Source organism: Taudactylus pleione, unplaced genomic scaffold (assembly GCF_031769625.1).
Source record: "Taudactylus pleione unplaced genomic scaffold, aTauple2 ptg000946l, whole genome shotgun sequence".
In the NCBI taxonomy this organism is placed as follows: Eukaryota; Metazoa; Chordata; class Amphibia; order Anura; family Myobatrachidae; genus Taudactylus; species Taudactylus pleione.
Window position 1 is genome coordinate 2,090,801 of NW_028285347.1, and position 20,412 is coordinate 2,111,212.

Below are 20,412 nucleotides of genomic sequence, written 5' to 3' on the forward strand. Positions count from 1 at the left end.
TCTGGACCATGTAACAGCGGGGACCCACCGCGGGACCCCGCTGCTTACCTTGCTGTCCCCCTTGAATCCGGCCATGGTCCAGAACATCAGGGGTCACCGCTAGCTGTGACCCCAGATGCTCACCAGCATCCCCGGATCGGTACCGGCATTCTGGTACCGGCGGGGGTGTAGGGAAGACAGCATGGACGTCAGGACTGTCCATGCTGTACAACCAAATGTGCAGCCACAGCTGCATGCAGAAAAGCTTCAGGGGCTCTTCTTAGCCCCCACTCCAACAGGTGCACCCGACTCCGGCCGGGCACCAAACTAAACTGAGGTGCCTTGGCTCGGGGGAGGGGTATAGGAGGGGGACCCTAGTGCATCCTGGGAGGCTGAAAGCTTAACTCTATGGTGCACGATGACTGACGTCACACCTATACCCCAAGGTATCCTGTGGATACCCTATGGACCCTGAAGTAGAAATTGTCACTTTAGTAAATTTAAGTGTGTATCTAGCTATAGGACACTATAACGAATGATTTAGGCTCTTAAAGCTTTGCCTTATCACTTACGCAAATAATGCAGAGGGAATGACATTGCTTTACTCTATAAACATTTCTAGAAGGAATATTCAATAATTTTTTAGTGTTGAAAGTTAAGTTTATTTTTAAAGAGAAATTAACACACAATACCATAACACTCAGGAATTAATAACGAGAGCTACAGTAAAAGATTTTTTTTTTTCTTTTTTTTTTACTATATTATTTCTCTTTTCTACTACAAAAGGTGACATATGCAGTAACTATCGCTAAGATGACAAGACACATACATTGAGGATATAAGCCTTGTACATGCAGTAATCAAGTACATGCAAATGGTTTCCCGTCTATATGAACTTTTTGATGTGCAACGTAACTATCTTTCTTGGTAAAACACATCCCGCATTCAGAACATATAAACGGCTTCTCATCGACGTGAAGTTTTTGATGCGCAGCGTACGTTGCTTTCTGTGTAAAACATTTCCCGCATTCAGAGCATTTAAAGGGCTTCACGTCGGCGTGAATCAACTGATGCCTGGCCAGGTATACTTTAGCACTAAAATATTTGCCACAATCAGCACAGCCGAAGGGTTTCTCCCCCGTGTGAATCCTTTGGTGTACTACACAGCTTGCCTTCTGGGTAAAACATTTCCCGCAGTGATTGCACACAAATGGCTTCTCGCCCGTGTGAACTCTCTGGTGCGCCATAAAGCTGGCCTTCTGAGTGAAACACTTCCCGCATTCGGAACACTTAAAAGGCTTCTCGTCGGTGTGGATTCTCTGATGTGCGTTATAACTCGCTTTCTGGGTGAAACATTTCCCACACTCCAAGCATTTAAAGGGTTTGATGTCTGTGTGGATTAACTGGTGCCTGACGAGATAGACCTTAGAGCTAAACCGTTTCCCGCACTGACAACATTCAAATGGCTTCTCCCCCGTGTGAATTCTCTGATGTACAATGCAACTTGCATTCTGTGTAAAGCATTTCCCACAGTGAGCACACGCAAACGGTTTCTCCCCCGTGTGAATCCTCTGGTGCGCCACGTAGCCAGCTTTCTGTGTAAACCGTTTCCCACACTCAGAACACTCAAACGGTTTCTGACCTGTGTGAATAATCTGATGCCTAACAAGGTATATCTTACATGTAAAGCATTTCCCGCACTCGGTGCACAGAAAGGGTTTCTGGTCCGCGTGGATACGTCGATGCACAATAAGATTTGAGGCACTGGTGAAGCGTTTCCCACACACAGAACACACAAACGGTTTCTCTCCTGTGTGAGTTCTTTGATGCGAAGCAAAGCTAGCTTTTTGCGAAAAACATTTCCCACACACAGAACACGCGTAAGGTTTTTCCCCTGTGTGAATCCTCTGATGTATGATACGATTTGCTGCATTGGTAAAACACTTCCCACAATCTGAGCAGGGAAACGGTTTCTCTCCTGTGTGAGTTCTTTGATGCTCATCAAAACTTTTCTTAAGTCTGAAGCATTTACCACAAGCAGAACACTCAAAAGGCCTCTCGCCTGTATGAATCCTCTGATGGACAACACAGCTTGCTTTCTGGGTGAAGCATTTACCGCACTGAGTACACACATACGGTTTCTCACCTGTGTGAACTCTTTGATGCGCGAGGTAACTTGCTTTTTGTGAGAAACATTTTCCGCACTGAGCACACACAAACGGCTTCTCCCCCGTGTGAATCCTCTGGTGCGTGATGTAACTGGCTTTCTGGGAAAAACATTTTCCACACTCGGAACACATGAACGGTTTTTCTCCCGTGTGAATTCTCCGGTGAGCAAGAAAATTTGCCTTTTGAACAAAACACCTCCCACAATCATCGCACTTAAACGGTTTCTCGTCTGCGTGGATTCTCAGATGCGCCATATATCCCGCCTTCTGGGCGAAACGCTTCCCGCACTCGGTGCACTGAAAAGGTTTTTCCCCTCTGTGGATAAGCTGATGTCGAACCAGATATATTTTAGAGCTGAAGCACTTTCCACACTCTGAGCACGCAAAGGGCTTTTCCCCTGTGTGGATCCTCTGATGAACTATACAACTGGCCTTCTGGGCAAAACATTTTCCACACTGGGAACACACAAACGGCTTCTCTCCTGTGTGGATCCTCTGGTGAACTATGCAACTGGCTTTCTGGGCAAAGCACTTTCCGCAGTGCGAACAGACAAATGGTTTCTCTCCTGTGTGAATCCTTTCATGCGCGAGGTAACTGGCCTTCTGAGTGAAACACTTACCACAGAGAGCGCACACGAAGGGCTTCTCTCCTGTGTGGATTCTCTGATGAGTAAGGTAACTGGCCTTCTGTGTGAAACATTTACCACAGAGAGAACACACAAATGGTTTTTCACCCGTGTGGACTCTCTGGTGGGCAATATAACTCGCTTTCTGGGTGAAACATTTGCCGCAGTCTGCGCACTTAAAGGGTTTCTCCTCTGTGTGGATTCTCTGATGTGTGTTGTAACTCGCTTTCTGCGTGAAACATTTTCCGCAGTCAAAGCACGCAAACGGCTTCTCCCCGGTGTGAGTGATCTGGTGTCTAGCCAGATAGATCTTAGAACTGAAGCACTTTCCGCAATTAGAACATTCAAACGGCTTCTCCCCCGTGTGGATTCTCTGATGCACAATACAACTGGCTTTCTGGGAAAAGCATTTCCCACAGTGGGTACAGATAAACGGTTTTTCGCCTGTGTGAATTCTCTGGTGCGCCAGGTAACTCGCTTTTTGGGTGAAACATTTCCCGCAGTGGGCACACGCAAACGGCCTTTCGCCCGTGTGAATCATACGATGCCTTACGAGATACACCTTAGAACTAAAACATTTACCGCATTCAAAGCAGACAAAAGGTTTCTCACCCGTGTGAATCCTCTGGTGTACGATGCAACTGGCTTTCTGGGAGAAACGCTTCCCACACTGAAAGCATACAAACGGTTTCTCTCCTGTGTGAATTCGCTGATGTGCCAGGAAACTGGCTTTCTGGGTAAAACATTTCCCACAGTGAGAGCACACAAACGGTTTTTCCCCTGTGTGAATTCTCTGATGTACTAAGCGGTTCCCGGCACTGCTAAAAGATTTCCCACAATCGGAACACGGGAATGGCTTCTCATGTTCGTGAGTTCTTAAGTGTCTAGTAAGATAAAGGCTAGAAATGAAACATTTCCCACATTCGGAACATACATAGGGCTTCTCGTCTGTGTGAGTTTTCCTATGACCGATGAGATCCGAGGCACTTACAAAACATTTCCCACATTCTGTACAAGAAAATGCGTTCTCCCTCCTGTGAAGTTTCTGATGTTTAATGAAACCTAACTTAGAAATAAAAACGTTCCCACACACTGGACATACAAATTGTTTCTGGTCTTTGCGGAATATCTCGTGAAGTTCGGACTCATAAGGGAACGATTTCCCCCCATCGAGACACGCAAATACATTTCCTCTGCGAAATATGCTCTCGTGCTTAACGAGACCGCCACTCATTATGGACAAGTTGATAGGCTTGTCTCCGTGATCATTTCTTTGGTTATAATGAGCTGCAGAATATTCTGTCCATGGGTTGAATTTGTGCGGAGACATGTGTAAAGGGAGATATCCGTTTGGTTCCTCCGATTTTATCCTGACAGGTATGATTGAAGCCTTGCTTCTTGTAATCCTGGAAGTAGGAGGATAAGCATGGGTCTGGAAAGAGTCGTCTGTTATCCAGTCCAATGGAAGGAAGTGCACCGAATTTCTGCCAGGAATACTTGAATTCATGGAAGTATCTGTAAAAAGAAATAATACTGTTTAATAATAAATTGAGAGAGAATAATAAGTGTCTAGTAAGTAATAATAATAATAAGACATAAAATTCATATGATGGTATGATGATTCAGCACTGGGGCTATGAGTTCAATTCCATCTAGGGCACTAATGTCCTCATTTATCAATGAGTTTTATTATTCTCAACGAGTGATAAAAGTCGCTGTGTATGATTAATGGTGCTCCAGCCAATCAGCTCCCAACTGTCACTTTTCAAACAGCTGGGAGCCGATTGGCTGGGAGCACCATTTATTGTATACAGCTCGTTTTATCACTCGCTGTGAATGATAAAACTCGTTGATAACTGAGACCTTAACTGTGTGGGGTATGTATGTTATTCCCATGTCAGCATAGGTGTCCTCTAGGTTCTCTGCTTTAGTCCCAGAGTAAAAAATGGAATGGACCCTTCTATGTTTGTGTAATAGAAAATTTAGACTGGAATCTCCATTTTCTGTGATGTGCTACATAATACATGGGCGCTGTATACATAAATGTTACTAATAATATACTAGAGAGAAACTACCAACATATGGTGCCACATACCTCAGTACTGTCCAGCTGACACTTGGACACAGAAGATAAAAAGTGAGAGGTACAGTACGTGAAATATGCTGAATTAAAGGCCCGAAACCTGTACATTAAATAAAAACCCCTTAAACTGTAGATTAAGCTATACATTTCTAGGCAACATTCACAAATGAATGAAATATTTGTTATATTGGGCCAGATTCAGAGCTGCACGCATTGACGATGACCATGGAGTTGAGCGATCTTTTGCTACTGTGTTTACGCAAATATCCCTTAAAATGGCGCATGTGCTGGTGTGTATGCACAAAGCCGCTGTCGTGATTGAGGCGCCTGGTATCAGAAGTGTCTTCAATTTGCGTCCGTAATCGCACTTGCATACACTACTTAATCAGGCACTCAGAAGCTCAATCATTTACACTGGAGGCCATACATCTGCACCTGCCATAGAGCTGGTACAGGTTTCGATGGTGCGTCTACAGACGCTCATAGTGGGCGTCTCAGTCCTGGTGCATTCATGCGCACAGATGTACACCAGGGAAGGGCTTCCTAGTGGCATTTGCATAAAGTCGCCAAAAGACAGACACGTCTGTGTCCACCTCTGAATGAGGCCCATTGTCTCTGATATAGGATACAATTGTCCTATGGATATAATTTGTCCCTTTTGTAAATATATTGAAGAAAATGGATAATTTACCAGAGAGTAGTTCTAACACTTAATGCAGCTAACTAGGCAATATACTATATCAAATATTGTCATTTCTACCATATACGATAAATATGTGATTGTTGATTTAGAAATATATCTGCTGGTCCTTGGTCTATTTGAATTGTAGGTATTTGCTTTTCCTTAATAAAACAGTATATTACCATAATAGCTTCGTAAACTCATTTTTCAGTCTATCAAGAAAGAAAATGTCCTTACAGTCCTCAGGAAAATAAAATAGTCCATACTGTCTGTCTAGATTTTGCTGCCCCCTTCAAAGAGCTTACCATAGAAACATTTAAAGATTCTACATCACATAAGCCCGAAGGCTTTCATTTTTTTGCGTGATCACTCACCTGTACTTGAATTCTCTAGAATTGTCCTGCGCTGGGGGCTCCTCAAATATGGCTCCTCTCCTCGCTCAATTACTGATACAATAGGTGGCTTCACATTGTCCCAACCTTATGTGGAAAATTAAATTGATCAATTACTTTATTGTACACCAAAATGCTCATATAATTGTACTTTTTGCTTTATTATAATATCCGGAAAAAAATAATAATAGAAAAAATGCATTTTATATATGTACAAAACCTCTCCCAACACAATATGAAATTGCAATGCCACTAGAGGGCTAATAGTGTGTGCTGCTTTATTCAGTCAGAAGCATGAAAGCAGTACATAGAGAATAATGAAAACAAAACAAGACAGGCACTGATTAATTCTCTAATATTCATCAAGAAAAATAATTTCCTCCTCTGCAACTTTACTAGGTGATTACGAATATATAACCTGACAGAGGTGCGCCTATGAGCACTAGAGATATATTTACACAGCAATATTATTATTTTTTTTTACCAAAGAAACTTTATTATCTGTCAACGGTATCCCAATCCCTTCCTTCTGGATTTCACTTTTACAGTCTCATTTTTAAGTCATATCAATATTCTAAAAAGGGACACATCTTCAGTTAACTTTCACCTAATCTCCTAAACAATTTATTTATAATCTATGCCAATGGTCTAAACCAGCACCACACTGACAATCATTGCTTGGAGGTAGACGTTACCCATTCTTCATCAGTGTCTAACTTTTCTAGCGCCTGTTTCACAGAACACCTGGGTTTTAATTTCCCTGCCTGCTAGAACAGATTATAATGTGCATTACCTCTTTGGAGGTAAAAGGGCATAGGGAATGAAGATAGACTGCATGATTCAGAGACACAGTCTTGAATTGTAATTGAGAATGTTGTGCATTATAATTAGGGATCCTGATTTTTAATTATAACTAAAACTAAACCACATTAGGGGCTTTCCTGGATTTTTAATTTAAATTAAAACAGAAAAAGACAGAAATCTTCACCAGAACTGGCATTACCCTATTGCAATCTGAATCTTCCCTGTGACCCTTCCCTCTTTTCTTTGGCAACCCAAATTCTGTTCCCTGTGATCCAGTCACCCACCCCTTTCTCACCCCTATCGTGACCTATGACACCCTCACCTCTGGCCTTGGCACCTTCTTTTCTGGGTCCCTTGGGATCATGTCCCCTAACATCGTCAACTCTGTTTAGAATAAAAACCAGATCTACACCAAAGTATAAGGAGCTGTTCACTTTGTATGGTATATTTACTGTGAAAACCACTGATTATTTTTATTTGCATGTGAACTGATTACCTAAAATACAGGCTTAATAATAAGCTCTGGAAGCCATCACTGTATCCTATAAAGCTGGCCACACACTAGACCAACTTTCATCCAACCATCCAACTAGTTGATTGGTTGGAATGAAAATCTGGTAAGGAATGGGAGTAAATGATGATTAGCAATTTGCTCCTAAATACCAGAAAACAGTTGAAAATAGTCGGTCAGACAAGTTTGTTAAATGTTTGATCTAAACAATTTGTTCAAACAGTTTTTGTCCATTTTCTGGTGTTTGGGAGCAAATTGCTGATTGTCATTTGCTTTCATACGTTACCAGATTTTCATTCCAACCAATCAACTAGTTGGCTGGTTGGATGTAAGTTGGTCTAGTGTTTGGGCAGCTTTAGACTATATCATAGCAATAGAGCACAATAATCAGATACAGTTATATCAGTCATGGCTGGCAGAAGAGCAGGGTAGAGCCAGAGAATTGCTGTCTAACATATTACAGCTAGGAACCCGGGAGCTGTGTAGAGATCACTGCGTTGGGCCACTGTGTAAGGTTAGCAATTTCTATCAAATGACTTTCACTGATGGCGTGGTAACTATAGTAACTGGGATTTTTTTATTTTGTCTCTATGAAAGTAAATTTACATCTCTTCCAGCACCCGCAATCTATATCACCGTCGGCATCTGGGAAAACCTGCATAATGCAGTGAAAATGCTCTTTGGTGACATCCATTGCATACTGTTATGTAATTGCATCCAGCTTTATGAAGTGCATGGCTTTGCAGTCCAACACAGCAGGGTCTCTGTCCCCCTCACCCAGCCTCCCATCTGCTCCCCTCACCCCCGTCTCTCATCTCTGTCCCCCTCATCCCCCTAACACCCAGTTTCCCTCACGTGTCTTCTTCTCCATCTAATTTCTCTCTCCCCTCCCTGTCTCTGTCATTTATTGAAGGGGTGCACGCCTGGTATGGAACAGAGGTGTCGCTGGGGGGTTGCCAGCTCCAGGGATCCAAACAGCACTGGTGGAGAAGAAAATAGAGGATGTTTAAGAAACTCAGCCAGACAGTGAGAGCTGTGAAGGGTGGGAGGGGGCTGGGCCTCCCTCAAGCTCTCACTGCGCCTGCGCAAGACAGACGTTTAGGATATATTGCATGCATGCATGCATTTATGATTCTTCCCAACTATACTCATGTATACTGCTTTCATGTTTGTCATTTATGGTTTGTCCTTCCCAATCTGTGGTGTTATAGTAGTGTTTGTACTTACACTATTGTTAGCTGGTGTTTTGTCCTTATACTTGTAGGGGCGTATCTATAATGGGTGCAGGGTGTGCGGGCCCACACCACACACTCTGCACCCATTTCTTTAATACTTACTTACCTTTCCAGAGTCCCACGTTGGCGTTATCAGCTCTGCGATTTTCCTACTGCGCATGCGCAGTACCCAGAGTCTACATCTGCGGCGCTGCACTCAGTGCGCTACCAGCCGCCGGAGAGAGAGGAGGGGGACCTGGACGGAGACTGTACACAGGCCCCCTCCTCTCTTAATATGCCCCTAGAGTGCAAGCATGCAGACAGGGCTCTCTTACCTCTATATCTATCTGTTATATTACCCAGGCTTGTTACGGTTTTGTTTTCAATTGTAAAGCACAACAGAATATGCTTGCGCTATGTAGGTCACTGTTATTATTAATATTGTACTTACACTCTGTTACATGTATTTTGCAATGTTTATAGGATTACCCCCCTGTACGGCGCTGCAGACACTTTGTGGACTTTTATAAATAAAAGATAATATTAATAATGTATACTGACCAATGATCATATACATTGTTATATCCTTATAGTCTTGCTATGGGGCTGTATATGACACAACTCTATGATAGTCGCATCAATGCATGCTCTTTAGGTACTGTAAAAAGTTCTTTCTGGTAATCTGGTAAAAAAAAGCAACACAAAACAGGATAATCATAAGATGTGAATAATGTTACTGTCACGGCTTAATATTACCCTATCCTGAACTTTGGAGGTACTGTTGCTCTTTTATCTCCGTCTCTCTCTTTCTTAAATGCAACCAGGTCACCTGATACATTTTTTTTATCATTTCTGTTGGTTCAAGCAACATAGTTTAGATTGGAGCGTAATGTAAATCGCCAAGCATCATGGGTAATTGCTGGGGTAGGATGCTGACAGATATATTTTCAAGGGATCTGGTCAAAATACCGACAGTTGGGATGCCAGCGCCGAAATTCCGACACCTGTCAGAATCCTGTACTGGGGTTAGGGGCAGGATGAGGGTTAGTGTTAAGGTGCGGGGAAGGGGAGGTTAGGTTTAGGCACCGGGTAGAGAGGGTTAGGGAGAGGGGGAGGGTTAGGATATTGACCGACAAGTGTCGGTTTCCTAACCCTGTCAGGATTCTAACCACCAGGATCCAGAGCGCCGGGATCCCGTACCCAACCCACTATCAGTAGCACCAGCTATTGCTGGGACTTTAGGGAGAAACCACATAGAGAGCTCCACAGCTGCAGTGAGGAAGATGTTTATGATATGTATAACAGGAGCTCAATCATTAACACAGCCTTCAAGTCTACTGTATGTAATACCCTTTTCAGACAGAGAAAAGGACCTGCTAATTTTCCGGGTCAACCCGGGTCCTTTCCTGTGTGAAAGGGTCAATCCAGGGTGAAATTTCCGGGAATTGCAACCCGGGTTGACCCTTTCACACAGAAGGATCCATGTTGACCCGGCAGTTTCATCATCTGTCTGAAAGGGGGTACTAGCCTGGGACCAGGAACAGACCCGTGCTCCAAAAGCCCGGGCTTCTGTGTGAAGGTGGTATAAAAAACCCAGGCATGAAGACACACAGAAGGTGATTTACCAAAGAGAGACTTTGATAGCAGGTACCAGACATCACCTTGCCCACGGGTGCCAGCTATTAATGCCTCCACAGCGCCGCATGTCACACTATTAAGCTTTATTCCATAGGAGTAAACCACAGATCACATCTCCCAGCTTTATCCTGGATTGCATCACACAGTATTCATTGTTCTTCAGCAGAATTCGAAGTGAAAGAGACTTGTTATAAACCAGATATAAATGTAACTCACCTGTTTGCGCCCCATAATCTATAAAAGGTACATGTTGGGTGTATTCATGTTTTTATGAATTGAAGTGTTGTTTTCACTTTCTATCCTATGAGTATCACTCATAAAGTGTCCATGTTGCCATAGACTGCAGTCTACTCACCAGGGACATCACTAAGCATTAGAGGTATCTTGTATGGATAACCTGCAACTTACTAAATAATTAGGTATCCCATCCTTATAGAGTTGGGTATAGAACTTCTGTGCATTCCTGACGTATAATATGGTACCTACTACCTCCCGGATTACTAAACTGCTAACACTTGGGGAGCGGTATGAGGATTTTAATAGCTCTCTAATAAAGTACCTCATATAAAATAATGAAAACAATTAACACTACTTGTTAATTATAAGGGCACCACTTAAAGCAGGAATGCCACCCACCAGCCATTTTGGATATGAGCAATCAGAAAGTAAGGCACGCTGTGTCTGGTATTTTGATTATGGGAGCCCCTTGTATGAGCTCTTTGTGTCTTTGCTATTCCCGACCTCTGATGCCCACTTTGTGACTTAAGGAACTATCCGTGCCCCTCTGATATGCTCACCCTTACAATGGGTACAGGCTCATTGAGTGCCAACCTGCCCTCTCCCTGCGACTAATGCTTGCCCTTACTCTTGTCCTACCTAGTTTGTTGCTTTATTGCTCATAAGACATGTCAACTTCCATTTTATTGTACTTATGATATGTCGTTACACTGTTCTATGTAAATTACCTGTACTTTGCTGCGGACACTATGTGGTGCCTTAAAAATAAAAGATAATATTACTGGCTTCAGACAAAATGGACCATAGTATGTGTGTGCTAGGGAATGTAGACTGTAAACACCAATATGATATGACTGCCATTATATATGCAATTGATAACAGTAACATGTATGAATAAACCGGTGTTAAACATCGATCTTACCCAGGCTCTGCAGCTTTCATCCTCACTCCTCACAAACACCAGACACCACGTACAGCCGATATCAGGGTAAGCAGAGCATGCTTCTAAATCTCTACATAACATTTAACTCATTCTTACCCAACACTAATTTATAAATCAATCCAACTATATTTATTACTTAAAAATAGTACTTCCCAATATAAGGAACGCCTGCCGTTTGGGGGCGGCCCCACTGACATCATTCGTGATGTCAGTGGTGAGCTTCCGGCTCTAAATTAGAGCCGAAAGCTCACTGGGGCTTGCGGCAGACGAGACCCTACCACAAGGGTCTCGTCGCAAGCCCCGATGGTCTTGACCATCGCGACCATCAACCTGGCCGCTCGCTGAAGCTGTGGGTTGTCACCCACAGCTTAGCGAGCGGCCAGGAGGCCGGCTCATTATAGAGAAGCGGCCGCCCTCCTTCAGAGCGAGCACTAGCATTTTGCGAGCGGCTCTGAATGAGGTCCATAGTCTTTACAGTTATTTATAATTATAAAATTACCTGCTCTATCCTTCCTCTACCCCATACTTCCCTAATGTCCCAATCTGATGGCTCTGTCCCGATGTTTCAGTTGGGACAGCATTGTCCCGTGGGTCAGGAAATCAGAGGGTATTGGTCTTTCAAAGCTGCACAGCAGTGGTGAATGGGTGCAGCAGCACTGGTGTGCACGGCAAGGAATGGGTGGAGAGGGAAAAGGACAGCCTAACACTTTGGGATGTGGTCACGCCATGTGTCCCCATTCCCAGCAGTAAAGGTGGGAGGGTATGCTAGCATATTCCATAATTGTTGCAATGTGACACTGCAGAAAGAAAATCACAGGACTTCTGGCTCTCCACTGCTTATTAGCAATAAGATGGTTCGAAGCACACATTGGGGCAGATGTACTAAGCTCTGGAAAGTGATAAAGTGGAGAGTGATACTAGCCAATCAGCTCCTGTCATGCTACAGGCTGTGTTTGAAAAATGACAGTAAGGAGCTGATTGTTTGGTCGTTTATCACTCTCCATTTAATCACTTTCCAGAGCTTAATACATCTGCCCCATTATTCCAAATCGCTACCTTGATACTTTAGAGCAGAGGTTCTCAAACTCCGCCATTACAGTCCAGGTTTTAAGGATATCCATGCTTGAGTCCATCAAATTGGCTGAGTTACTAATTAAGTCACCTGTGCTCAGGCATGGATATTCTTAAAATGTGGACTGTAATGGCAGAGGGCCTGATTCTGACCCGGTCGCAAGCGCTGTGCACTCGCAACCGGGTCGATGGTGGGCCAGTGCGCATGCGCGAGACCCGGATAGCGACGGCAATCCGTCGCTCCGGGTCTCGTCCCAAAGGGGGCGTGCTATCGATGTTGAGTGACAGCACGCCCGCTTTGGTGGGCGGGCCGGGGGAGTGGCTGCCCAAACGGAGGCGTTCCCACGAGTGATGTCAGTGGGAGAGATTTCGGCTCTGTTAGAGCTGAAATCTCTCTGGGGCTTGCAGCAACGAGACCCTACCACAAGGGTCTCATCGCAAGCCCGATGGTCGCGATGGTCAAGACCATCGCGACCATCTTCCAGGCCGCTCGCTATAGCTGTGGGTGGTCACCCACAGCTATGCGAGCGGCCAGGAGGCTGCTCTAAAAAAAAAATAGCCCGGCCCTGATTCAGAGCGAGCGCTCTGTCAGAGCGTCCGTCTCTGAATCATGGCCAGAGTTTGGCAACCTCTGCATTAGAGGACTGTGTGATAGGGCAGATGGAAATTTATTGAATGTCCAGCATATAGGACTAAGATTGGGTCCTAATAAACTGAAGAAGCCCTACACAACAGAACATAAATCTGCAAAGGCATTAATGTTCAGTAACTCCATGAAGAAATATGTATATAATCTTACACACACCGCACAGTTAGAAAGAGACACAGACGTGATGATATATGGATTTATTGAGATACTGTAATAGTAAGTGACTGCTCCCAAACGTTCACAGTTAGCGTGTTGCGTGATGTTATATAACATGTTTTTACAACATTTCTAATTGACGATGTGGTTTGGTAAAAAGAGCGTCGGTGAGGATTTCCTGAAAGGTGCTATTGTTTATTAAACCGATGAGATTTTCTCAATATAGAAATGAAGTTTAAGGATCTGGCAAATTTCAATAACAATTTTTTTCGTGTGACATTTTTCTTTTGTAGAATATACTGATCCGGAGCTAAACCTGGTGACTACAATTTAGAATTCAGGAGCCTGCAAGATGAAAATGAGATGAGCTGTTCTACTCGGTTCTTTTTGTCAAATTAGCCCAAGTTCGGATGAGTTGTAAGATGGTGACATTGCCCACAACAAACATACAAGCCACAATTATGCCTCTTATCCAGTGTTGCTAAGTGCAATGATGTCACAATATTCAGAAGTGTTAAAACATTTGGTGAAAAGGTTTAGATGTTGTTATGATCAGATTTATCCAAATTGAAGGTGAAATCATGGAAAAGCTGAACTCGTCCTGGAAAAGAAAACGCAAAACTTATGACGATTTAGAGAAATCGGCACTTCAGGTGGAAGTAACCAAGGCCTCTTCTCAGCGGTGATTGTACCATCAGCCATGGTCCTTAGAGCTGCAGGACTCCACTTCTCTTCCACGTTCTCGGAAAGCTCTCTTAATACCGACACCGCATTCATATGATCTCTGCTCGGACTAGACTCATTAATCCTGCTGTCTCCAAAGCTGGTACATTCACTAAAAGCAGGGACCTGCTGTTAGATTGACTCTACCTGTTTACAGCAGGCATTGAGAGTGCAGCCAATTCTGAATGATTGTCAGTGGGCCTGTAATGAAGGGCTGTTTGCAAACTACCTACTCTACATCATACAGAAGTCAGTTTATAAGTTTACTTTACCACAGTAATTTATGACAGGCAATCAGCTCGTGTGTAGTGAATAACCTCTACAGGGGAGCTAACAAACACTACTGATAATGACACTACTGATAATGAAACCATGACGGGCAGATGACCCTGAGTCCAATTCTGAGCTGATTGCAAAGGGACTGCTTGTAATATAATAATACACTAACCTAAACAAGCCCATTATCTGCAAGTTCTGAAGATGGGGACAGGGGGAATCTTACAGGGATGTAGTTAGCATCCCGACAGTCAGGATGCCGACAGATTGTGGAGGTTAAGTGTTAGGGTCAGAGGGAGACTTAGGGTTAGGGGGAGGGTTAGGGTTAAGCTGCAGGAGGGGAGGGTTAGGATGCTGGATGGGAGGGTTAATGTGCGGGGGTAGTAGGTCAGGGTTAGGCTGCGCTATGGAGGGTTAGGCTGCGGGACAGGAGGGTTAGGGGAGAGTTAGGGTTAGGCTGCGAAGGGGTGGATTAGGTGGGGACTTAGACACTAGGGGCGGGTTAGGCTTAGGGAGGGGTGGGTTAGGCTGCGCGAGGGGTGGGTTAGGGGCACGGTCAGAGTAAGGGTTATAATACTTAAAAAAATCTACTGGGATTCTGATCCCGTGTACTCAACCCATCGTACACTGTCTAAGGCAGTGTTTCCCCAAACCTCGTCCTCACTTACAGTCCATACATTAGGGGTATCACTGCTTCAGCACAGGTGATTAAATTAAAGTGACTGGGAAATAATTCAGTCACCTGTGCTCATGCATGGAAACCCTTAGTACCAGGACTCTGAGTGGGCCATGAGGGATGGGTTTGGGAAACACAGTTCTATGGTCCAAGAAATTAAACACCTAATCCAAGTCTTATGCTGGGTACACAATTGGGCATTCAACTGAACGGCCGATATATCGTGGGTGTGTCGGCCAGTGTGTACAGACGATATATCTGCGAGCGACGTAATTCACAGACCTATCGCGTCGGCTGTGCAGCACAACCGATGACAGACATATTTGCAGATATATCATCTCATTGTGCTGTGTGTACGGACGGTCAGCCGCCCACCCGTACACTTGCAGCACAGGCTGCTGGGGAGAGGGACCCCGGCCAGATAGCAGTTCGATGTTTATGAACAAGAATCATCTGCAGATATATCTTCCAGGTGTGTACACAGCTTAGAGGGGGTATTTATCAAAGCTCGGAGACAGATAAAATTGTGAGAGATAAAGTACCAACCAATCAGCTTCTAATTTACATTACATTTTACTTGTTTGAAAAATGACAGTTAGGAGCTTTGATAATTACCCCCCTAAATGAGTATCATGACACAGTATTGGCCTGGTAGATTAATGGAGAGCGATACAATGAGCCATAATTAATCTGTATCTGTAAAAGGTATTAGTGTTACACGTGGGGTTGATTCAGAACAATCCTAACTGAACTCTGAATTGCAGTGTAAATATAAAGCTGCCCAGCATTTGTGGACTGCATGCAAAAGCAGCCAGTATTTATCCTGCATGTAAAAAATATAAATTTGAAGCATCTGCACCCCTTGCATTGCAACATGGTTTGATCCAGGTGCAAAGTTACTTGCTTTTCTCCCAACTAAGTAGCCAGACCTTTTGAAAATAGCGTGTTAATGTCTTACCTAGAGATCGGAGGGTCTGGTAATTCTCCAACATCACCTCCCTGTACAGTTCCTTCTCCTCATTGCTCAGACAGTCCCACTCCTCCTTTGAGAAGTAAATTGCAACTTCATCAAACGTAGACTGTGGTTCCTATAAAAGAAGATTCCTAGATGAATGCAGTTATTCTCCATGCCAGGCGAGTTTCCTCCCAGAATGCAATTCTGCTATTGTCTCTACGACTGTGTCAGACAGATCCACATAGAACAGCTTTATGATCCAGAATCTGCCACACTAAAAAGCAAGATCTTTATGTACAACATAATAATGGGCTCCCAAAATCAGACACCATCACCTGCTAAGCTCAAAGCTGCTGCTAAGAGTCCAGATAGAGAGGGCGCGGTGCTGTGATGATCCGATTCAAGGTGTAACTCTCCCGACCCTCCCATCTGGACCTCCTCGGATCTCCCAGAGGCCAGATAGGAAAAAAGTTGGCCAGCATGGCACAAAGCCTTTTTGTCCTCGCAAAAAGACTCAAACTCTCCGGCTGGTCAGACATGCCAGTAACGTAACCTCTAATGAAATGCGCATAGCACCTTACAACTGTGCCTGTGCAGGAAGATAGATATCATTCTAGGTACACCTGAACCAACATAACAAAAAACAGAAATACACAAAAAAATAAAAATAAATTTAGATTAAAGATGAAGTAGGATGGATTTTATAGTGAACTTTTTACGTCTTTCACCATGCGTAGTTTGGCGCAGATTTCTTTAACATTTTTAAAGATCGGGCAATGGCTGATCCAGGGATGGGTGTCAAGGGGTCTAGAGGGGGCAGGCTCCCAGCGGCTGAATACTACGTAGAAGCATCTGGTAGCCGGGAGGCAGACAGAGGATTCTGCATGGCTGCCATGTGTTTTAAACACATTGGAACAGCCAGACAGCATCCTCGCTCTTCATCTCAGGCGTAGACATGCACTCTGATTGGTAGTTGGCACTGGTCATCAAACAGTAAGGGTACATGAGGGAGCAGGGTTATGCTAAACCACCCAATTTGGATCTGCCACTGCATTTGGCAGACAACTGTGTACATATGCGGAATTAGTAGGTAGGGACTGTGGCCCTCATTCAGAGGCGGTCGGAGGATGCAAGCAGTCGTTCAGAAACTGGGCGGCCGCTTGCATCCTGACCGGCTGCCTCTGTTTCGGTCGTTAGGCTGTGGGTTTACACCCACAGCTCTAACGACAGCTAGGATGATGGTCGCGATGGTCATAGACCATCGCGACCATCGGGGCTTACGACGAGACCCTAGGGTAGGGTCTCACTTGTCGTAAGCCCCGGAGAGCTTCTGGCTCTGTCAGAGCCGGAAGCTCGCCACTGACATCATTAGTGATGTCAGTGGGGCCTCCCCCAAACGGCAGGCGTTCCCATGAGAACGCCTCCGTTTGGGCTGCCACCCCCCGGCCCGCCTTCCAAACGGGGCGAGCTGTCAATCAACATCGACAGCTCGCCCCCTTTGGAAAGAGACCCGCTACGACCGGCGCTGTCGGTCGTAGCGGGTCTCACGCATGCGCACGAAGGAGCCGGCTCCCTCATGCGCATGCGCACTGGACAAACATCGAGGCGGCCGTGCGGTCGTAGACCGTACAGCCGCCTCTGAATGAAGCCCTGTATTCTGTGTGCTTCTAAAAAGCGAAGGAGGCACGGCCATAAAATTCAACTGCAAAGCTGCGCAGGTTTTGGGCGACATCCTGAGTTTATTCACTGGAAATCCATCAGTCACCCTCTACTCACTCTCAAGAAGGACGAATGTAGAAGCTTGGGGAGGGAAGGATATAGCAAAATACAAATAATCATAATTGGTATATTATTTAGCTACATAGTATACATAGCTAGTATTTACAAAAAAAAAAAGGGGGGGGATTTCATGTTCTTCTAGAATACTAGAATAGGATTCCCACTAAACAAGACAATCTCAGGGAAACTAAGAGCAAGAGAAATCATACGTACCCAGGACTTGCGGCCCAGCCTGCCTCCTCTGGGGCTGCTCCAGGTCATTATTTCCCTGCCGTGCCGGGGGGCGGTCACAGCCGCAGCAGAAAAACGGTAATAACTGATTAATTGTGTTATGAATGCAGCTATATCAGGGATACATATTACAGCTGTCTGAGCTCCAGGGGGGATCATTTATTGTATTTCAATAGTTTTATATACAACCAGGACCAAAGAGAAGAGCTGCACACTGTATGTACAAGGATAGCAATGCAATGTAATAAGAGATGAAAGCTATGCGGTATAGGTAAATGCTACTGAAACTAACAGATCTAGAAACAGAGACCATATAACAGAGGCTTTCTATCTGGCAGCATGGAGCATGAGAATACCGACGCAACTTGTGATTGGCCGCAATTGTACGGGGTGATCCATAAATGTGGAAACAACCTTATAGAAAGGAAATGAGTATGGAAATATTAATCCAGTGTCTACACATAGGATATGGGAGTAGGGGAAAACTTTTTAGGGTATGTCACCAGTATGGCGGCTATCTTGAATGCAACTTTAATTTTATTAATTGAGAAGGTAGTCATGTGACATACCAAACAGATGTAGAATTTCATAAGAAAAACAACAGTGTTCTTCGTTTTAACATATCTTTATTCATTCTCGCGTTTTAACAATCCTAGCTATAAAATACGATCACCCGTAAACTACATTCCTGCTGGAATTAAGTGATTTTTGTGGAAAGTTACTTATGTGAAATTGATGCTTGAAAATTCCATTTGGGCCTCGCTCCGCTATAGTTTCTCATGTGTTGAGTAGAGTATGACCTCACGTACCTTTCCGTTCAGGTGGTATAAATCTGAGGCGTGGTTCAGGATCTCCCCGGCAGCTGGCATGATGTCCATCTTCAGGAAGCGTTGTATAGTAACAATTAGTTCCTGTTCCTCCAGTTACAGAGATACATTCCTATGGTCAGAGACAGCTCTGGGGGGCTGCAGGTCCTGCGTGACCATCTTTCTGCAGGAGGGAAAACTCTATGTAACAGCCATTCATAAAACAAGTAACTACAACCCTGAGACTGGACCAGATAATCATTTCTAAAGGTACAGTTCCACCAGACAAAAGCTACATTTAAAGACAAATTACAGCCCTAAAGAACACTAATCACTTAATTGGATAATGTATTGCTTCATGTATGGTAGCTCAATCAGCCCTAGCTTCCAGAGAGGTGGTCAGGAGCCCTCACTATCATGATGTCCTCTGGAAATTGATTCAATGGGCAGAAAATTGGAGGAGAAAAGGGTCTGAGACCTCCCATGTCACCACAGAGAGATCCTATAGTGTGTGTACGCCAGCGACAGTTTCATCCAGGTTACAATAGATCTACATATTTGTCCTCGTAAATCTAGCCTCAATACGCCTCGCAACGTGACTTGCCTGGTGTGAGTGAGCCGCCAGGTCTCGTGCTACTCTGCTAGTGTCGGCACCTTTTTTTGCTGAGCTATTACGCACCAGCAGACTGTGCTGATTAATTTGCTATGCGACACTTGTATATTTGTGTGCACCTGAATCGACTAAGGCATTTTCGGCAAAAAAAGACGCCCGGCGTTAACAGAACATCACAGGACCTGGCTCACCGGGAGGGGTTTTTTAGCGTGACTGCAGCAAAGATGTGTAAGGACACATCTGTATCAATGCTGGCAATAAGGGGACGCATGAGATAGGCTTCACAGAATGTCTTTAAATAATCAAATAAAACTATATATATATTTTGATATGTTGTCCTGAGGAAGGGGTGAAAGACCCCGAAATGTCGACTCACAATAAAAATCTCTCTGGTGAGAGTATTGGATTTATTAGGTCTCTGAGTGCCGCCTTTGTATATGGATTCTATTATTTGGGGGTGCTGACCCCAAAGGAGGGCACGGAGCAAGTCCCAGGGGATCAGCAGTTTCTGAGATACTCAAAGCACAATGTCTAGTAACAACTATCATTCCACTGTCAAAGTTAAGGCGCATATCCACTAGACGATATGCTCCATGAGCGATATCGTCTAGTGTTTCCACGGCAGTGATGTGCTCTATGTCATTAACGACACTGAGCACCCACACTGAACGATATATCATTCAGTGATGTCACCTCTATCATCCCCGTACTTGCAGAACCTGACAATGTCGTCGGGTTGCCCTGCAAGTACGGGCGATGAAAGAGGTTGCCAACGACCAGCGGGAGCGCGCATCGCTGGTCGTTGACAGCATATCCACTGCAAGATATTGTGGACAATGAACGATAATGATATCGTTATCGTCCAATTTATCATGTAGTGGATATGCGCCTTTACTTAGATCGTATTTCTTCCCCATTCTATTTTTTTATGTGAACTATAACTGAACCTCTTCACCATTACTGCATGTTTTTATGCATTGAGATGCTGTCACATGATTGACTAATATTTGCATTATCGAGCAGTTGAGCTGGTGTACCTAATACAATGGCCACTGAGTGATATACAGTCAGGTGCATAAATATTGGGACATTAACAGAATTTTCATATTTTGGCCTCTATTCACCACCACAATGGCTTTGATATGAAACAAACAAGATGTGCTTTAACTGCAGACTTTCAGATGGTTTTTCTTCACAAGG

At 44.3% G+C, this 20,412-nt stretch overlaps 1 protein-coding gene across 1 annotated transcript in view; it reads right to left on the minus strand.

The window, feature by feature from the left end:
* Window positions 1-632: 632 nt before the first annotated feature.
* The window catches only part of LOC148473254 (uncharacterized), a 44,900-nt gene continuing 25,120 nt past the window's right edge, over window positions 633-20,412 (minus strand). The window contains exons 2-5 of the mRNA XM_088459848.1: window positions 18,603-18,783; window positions 15,787-15,916; window positions 5,913-6,017; window positions 633-4,288 (exon numbers count right to left, since the gene is read on the minus strand). Of these exons, the coding sequence (XP_088315974.1) occupies window positions 840-4,288; window positions 5,913-6,017; window positions 15,787-15,916; window positions 18,603-18,671 (3,753 nt within the window). The 5' untranslated portion in view covers window positions 18,672-18,783 and the 3' untranslated portion in view covers window positions 633-839. The remainder of the gene's footprint in view (window positions 4,289-5,912; window positions 6,018-15,786; window positions 15,917-18,602; window positions 18,784-20,412) is intronic.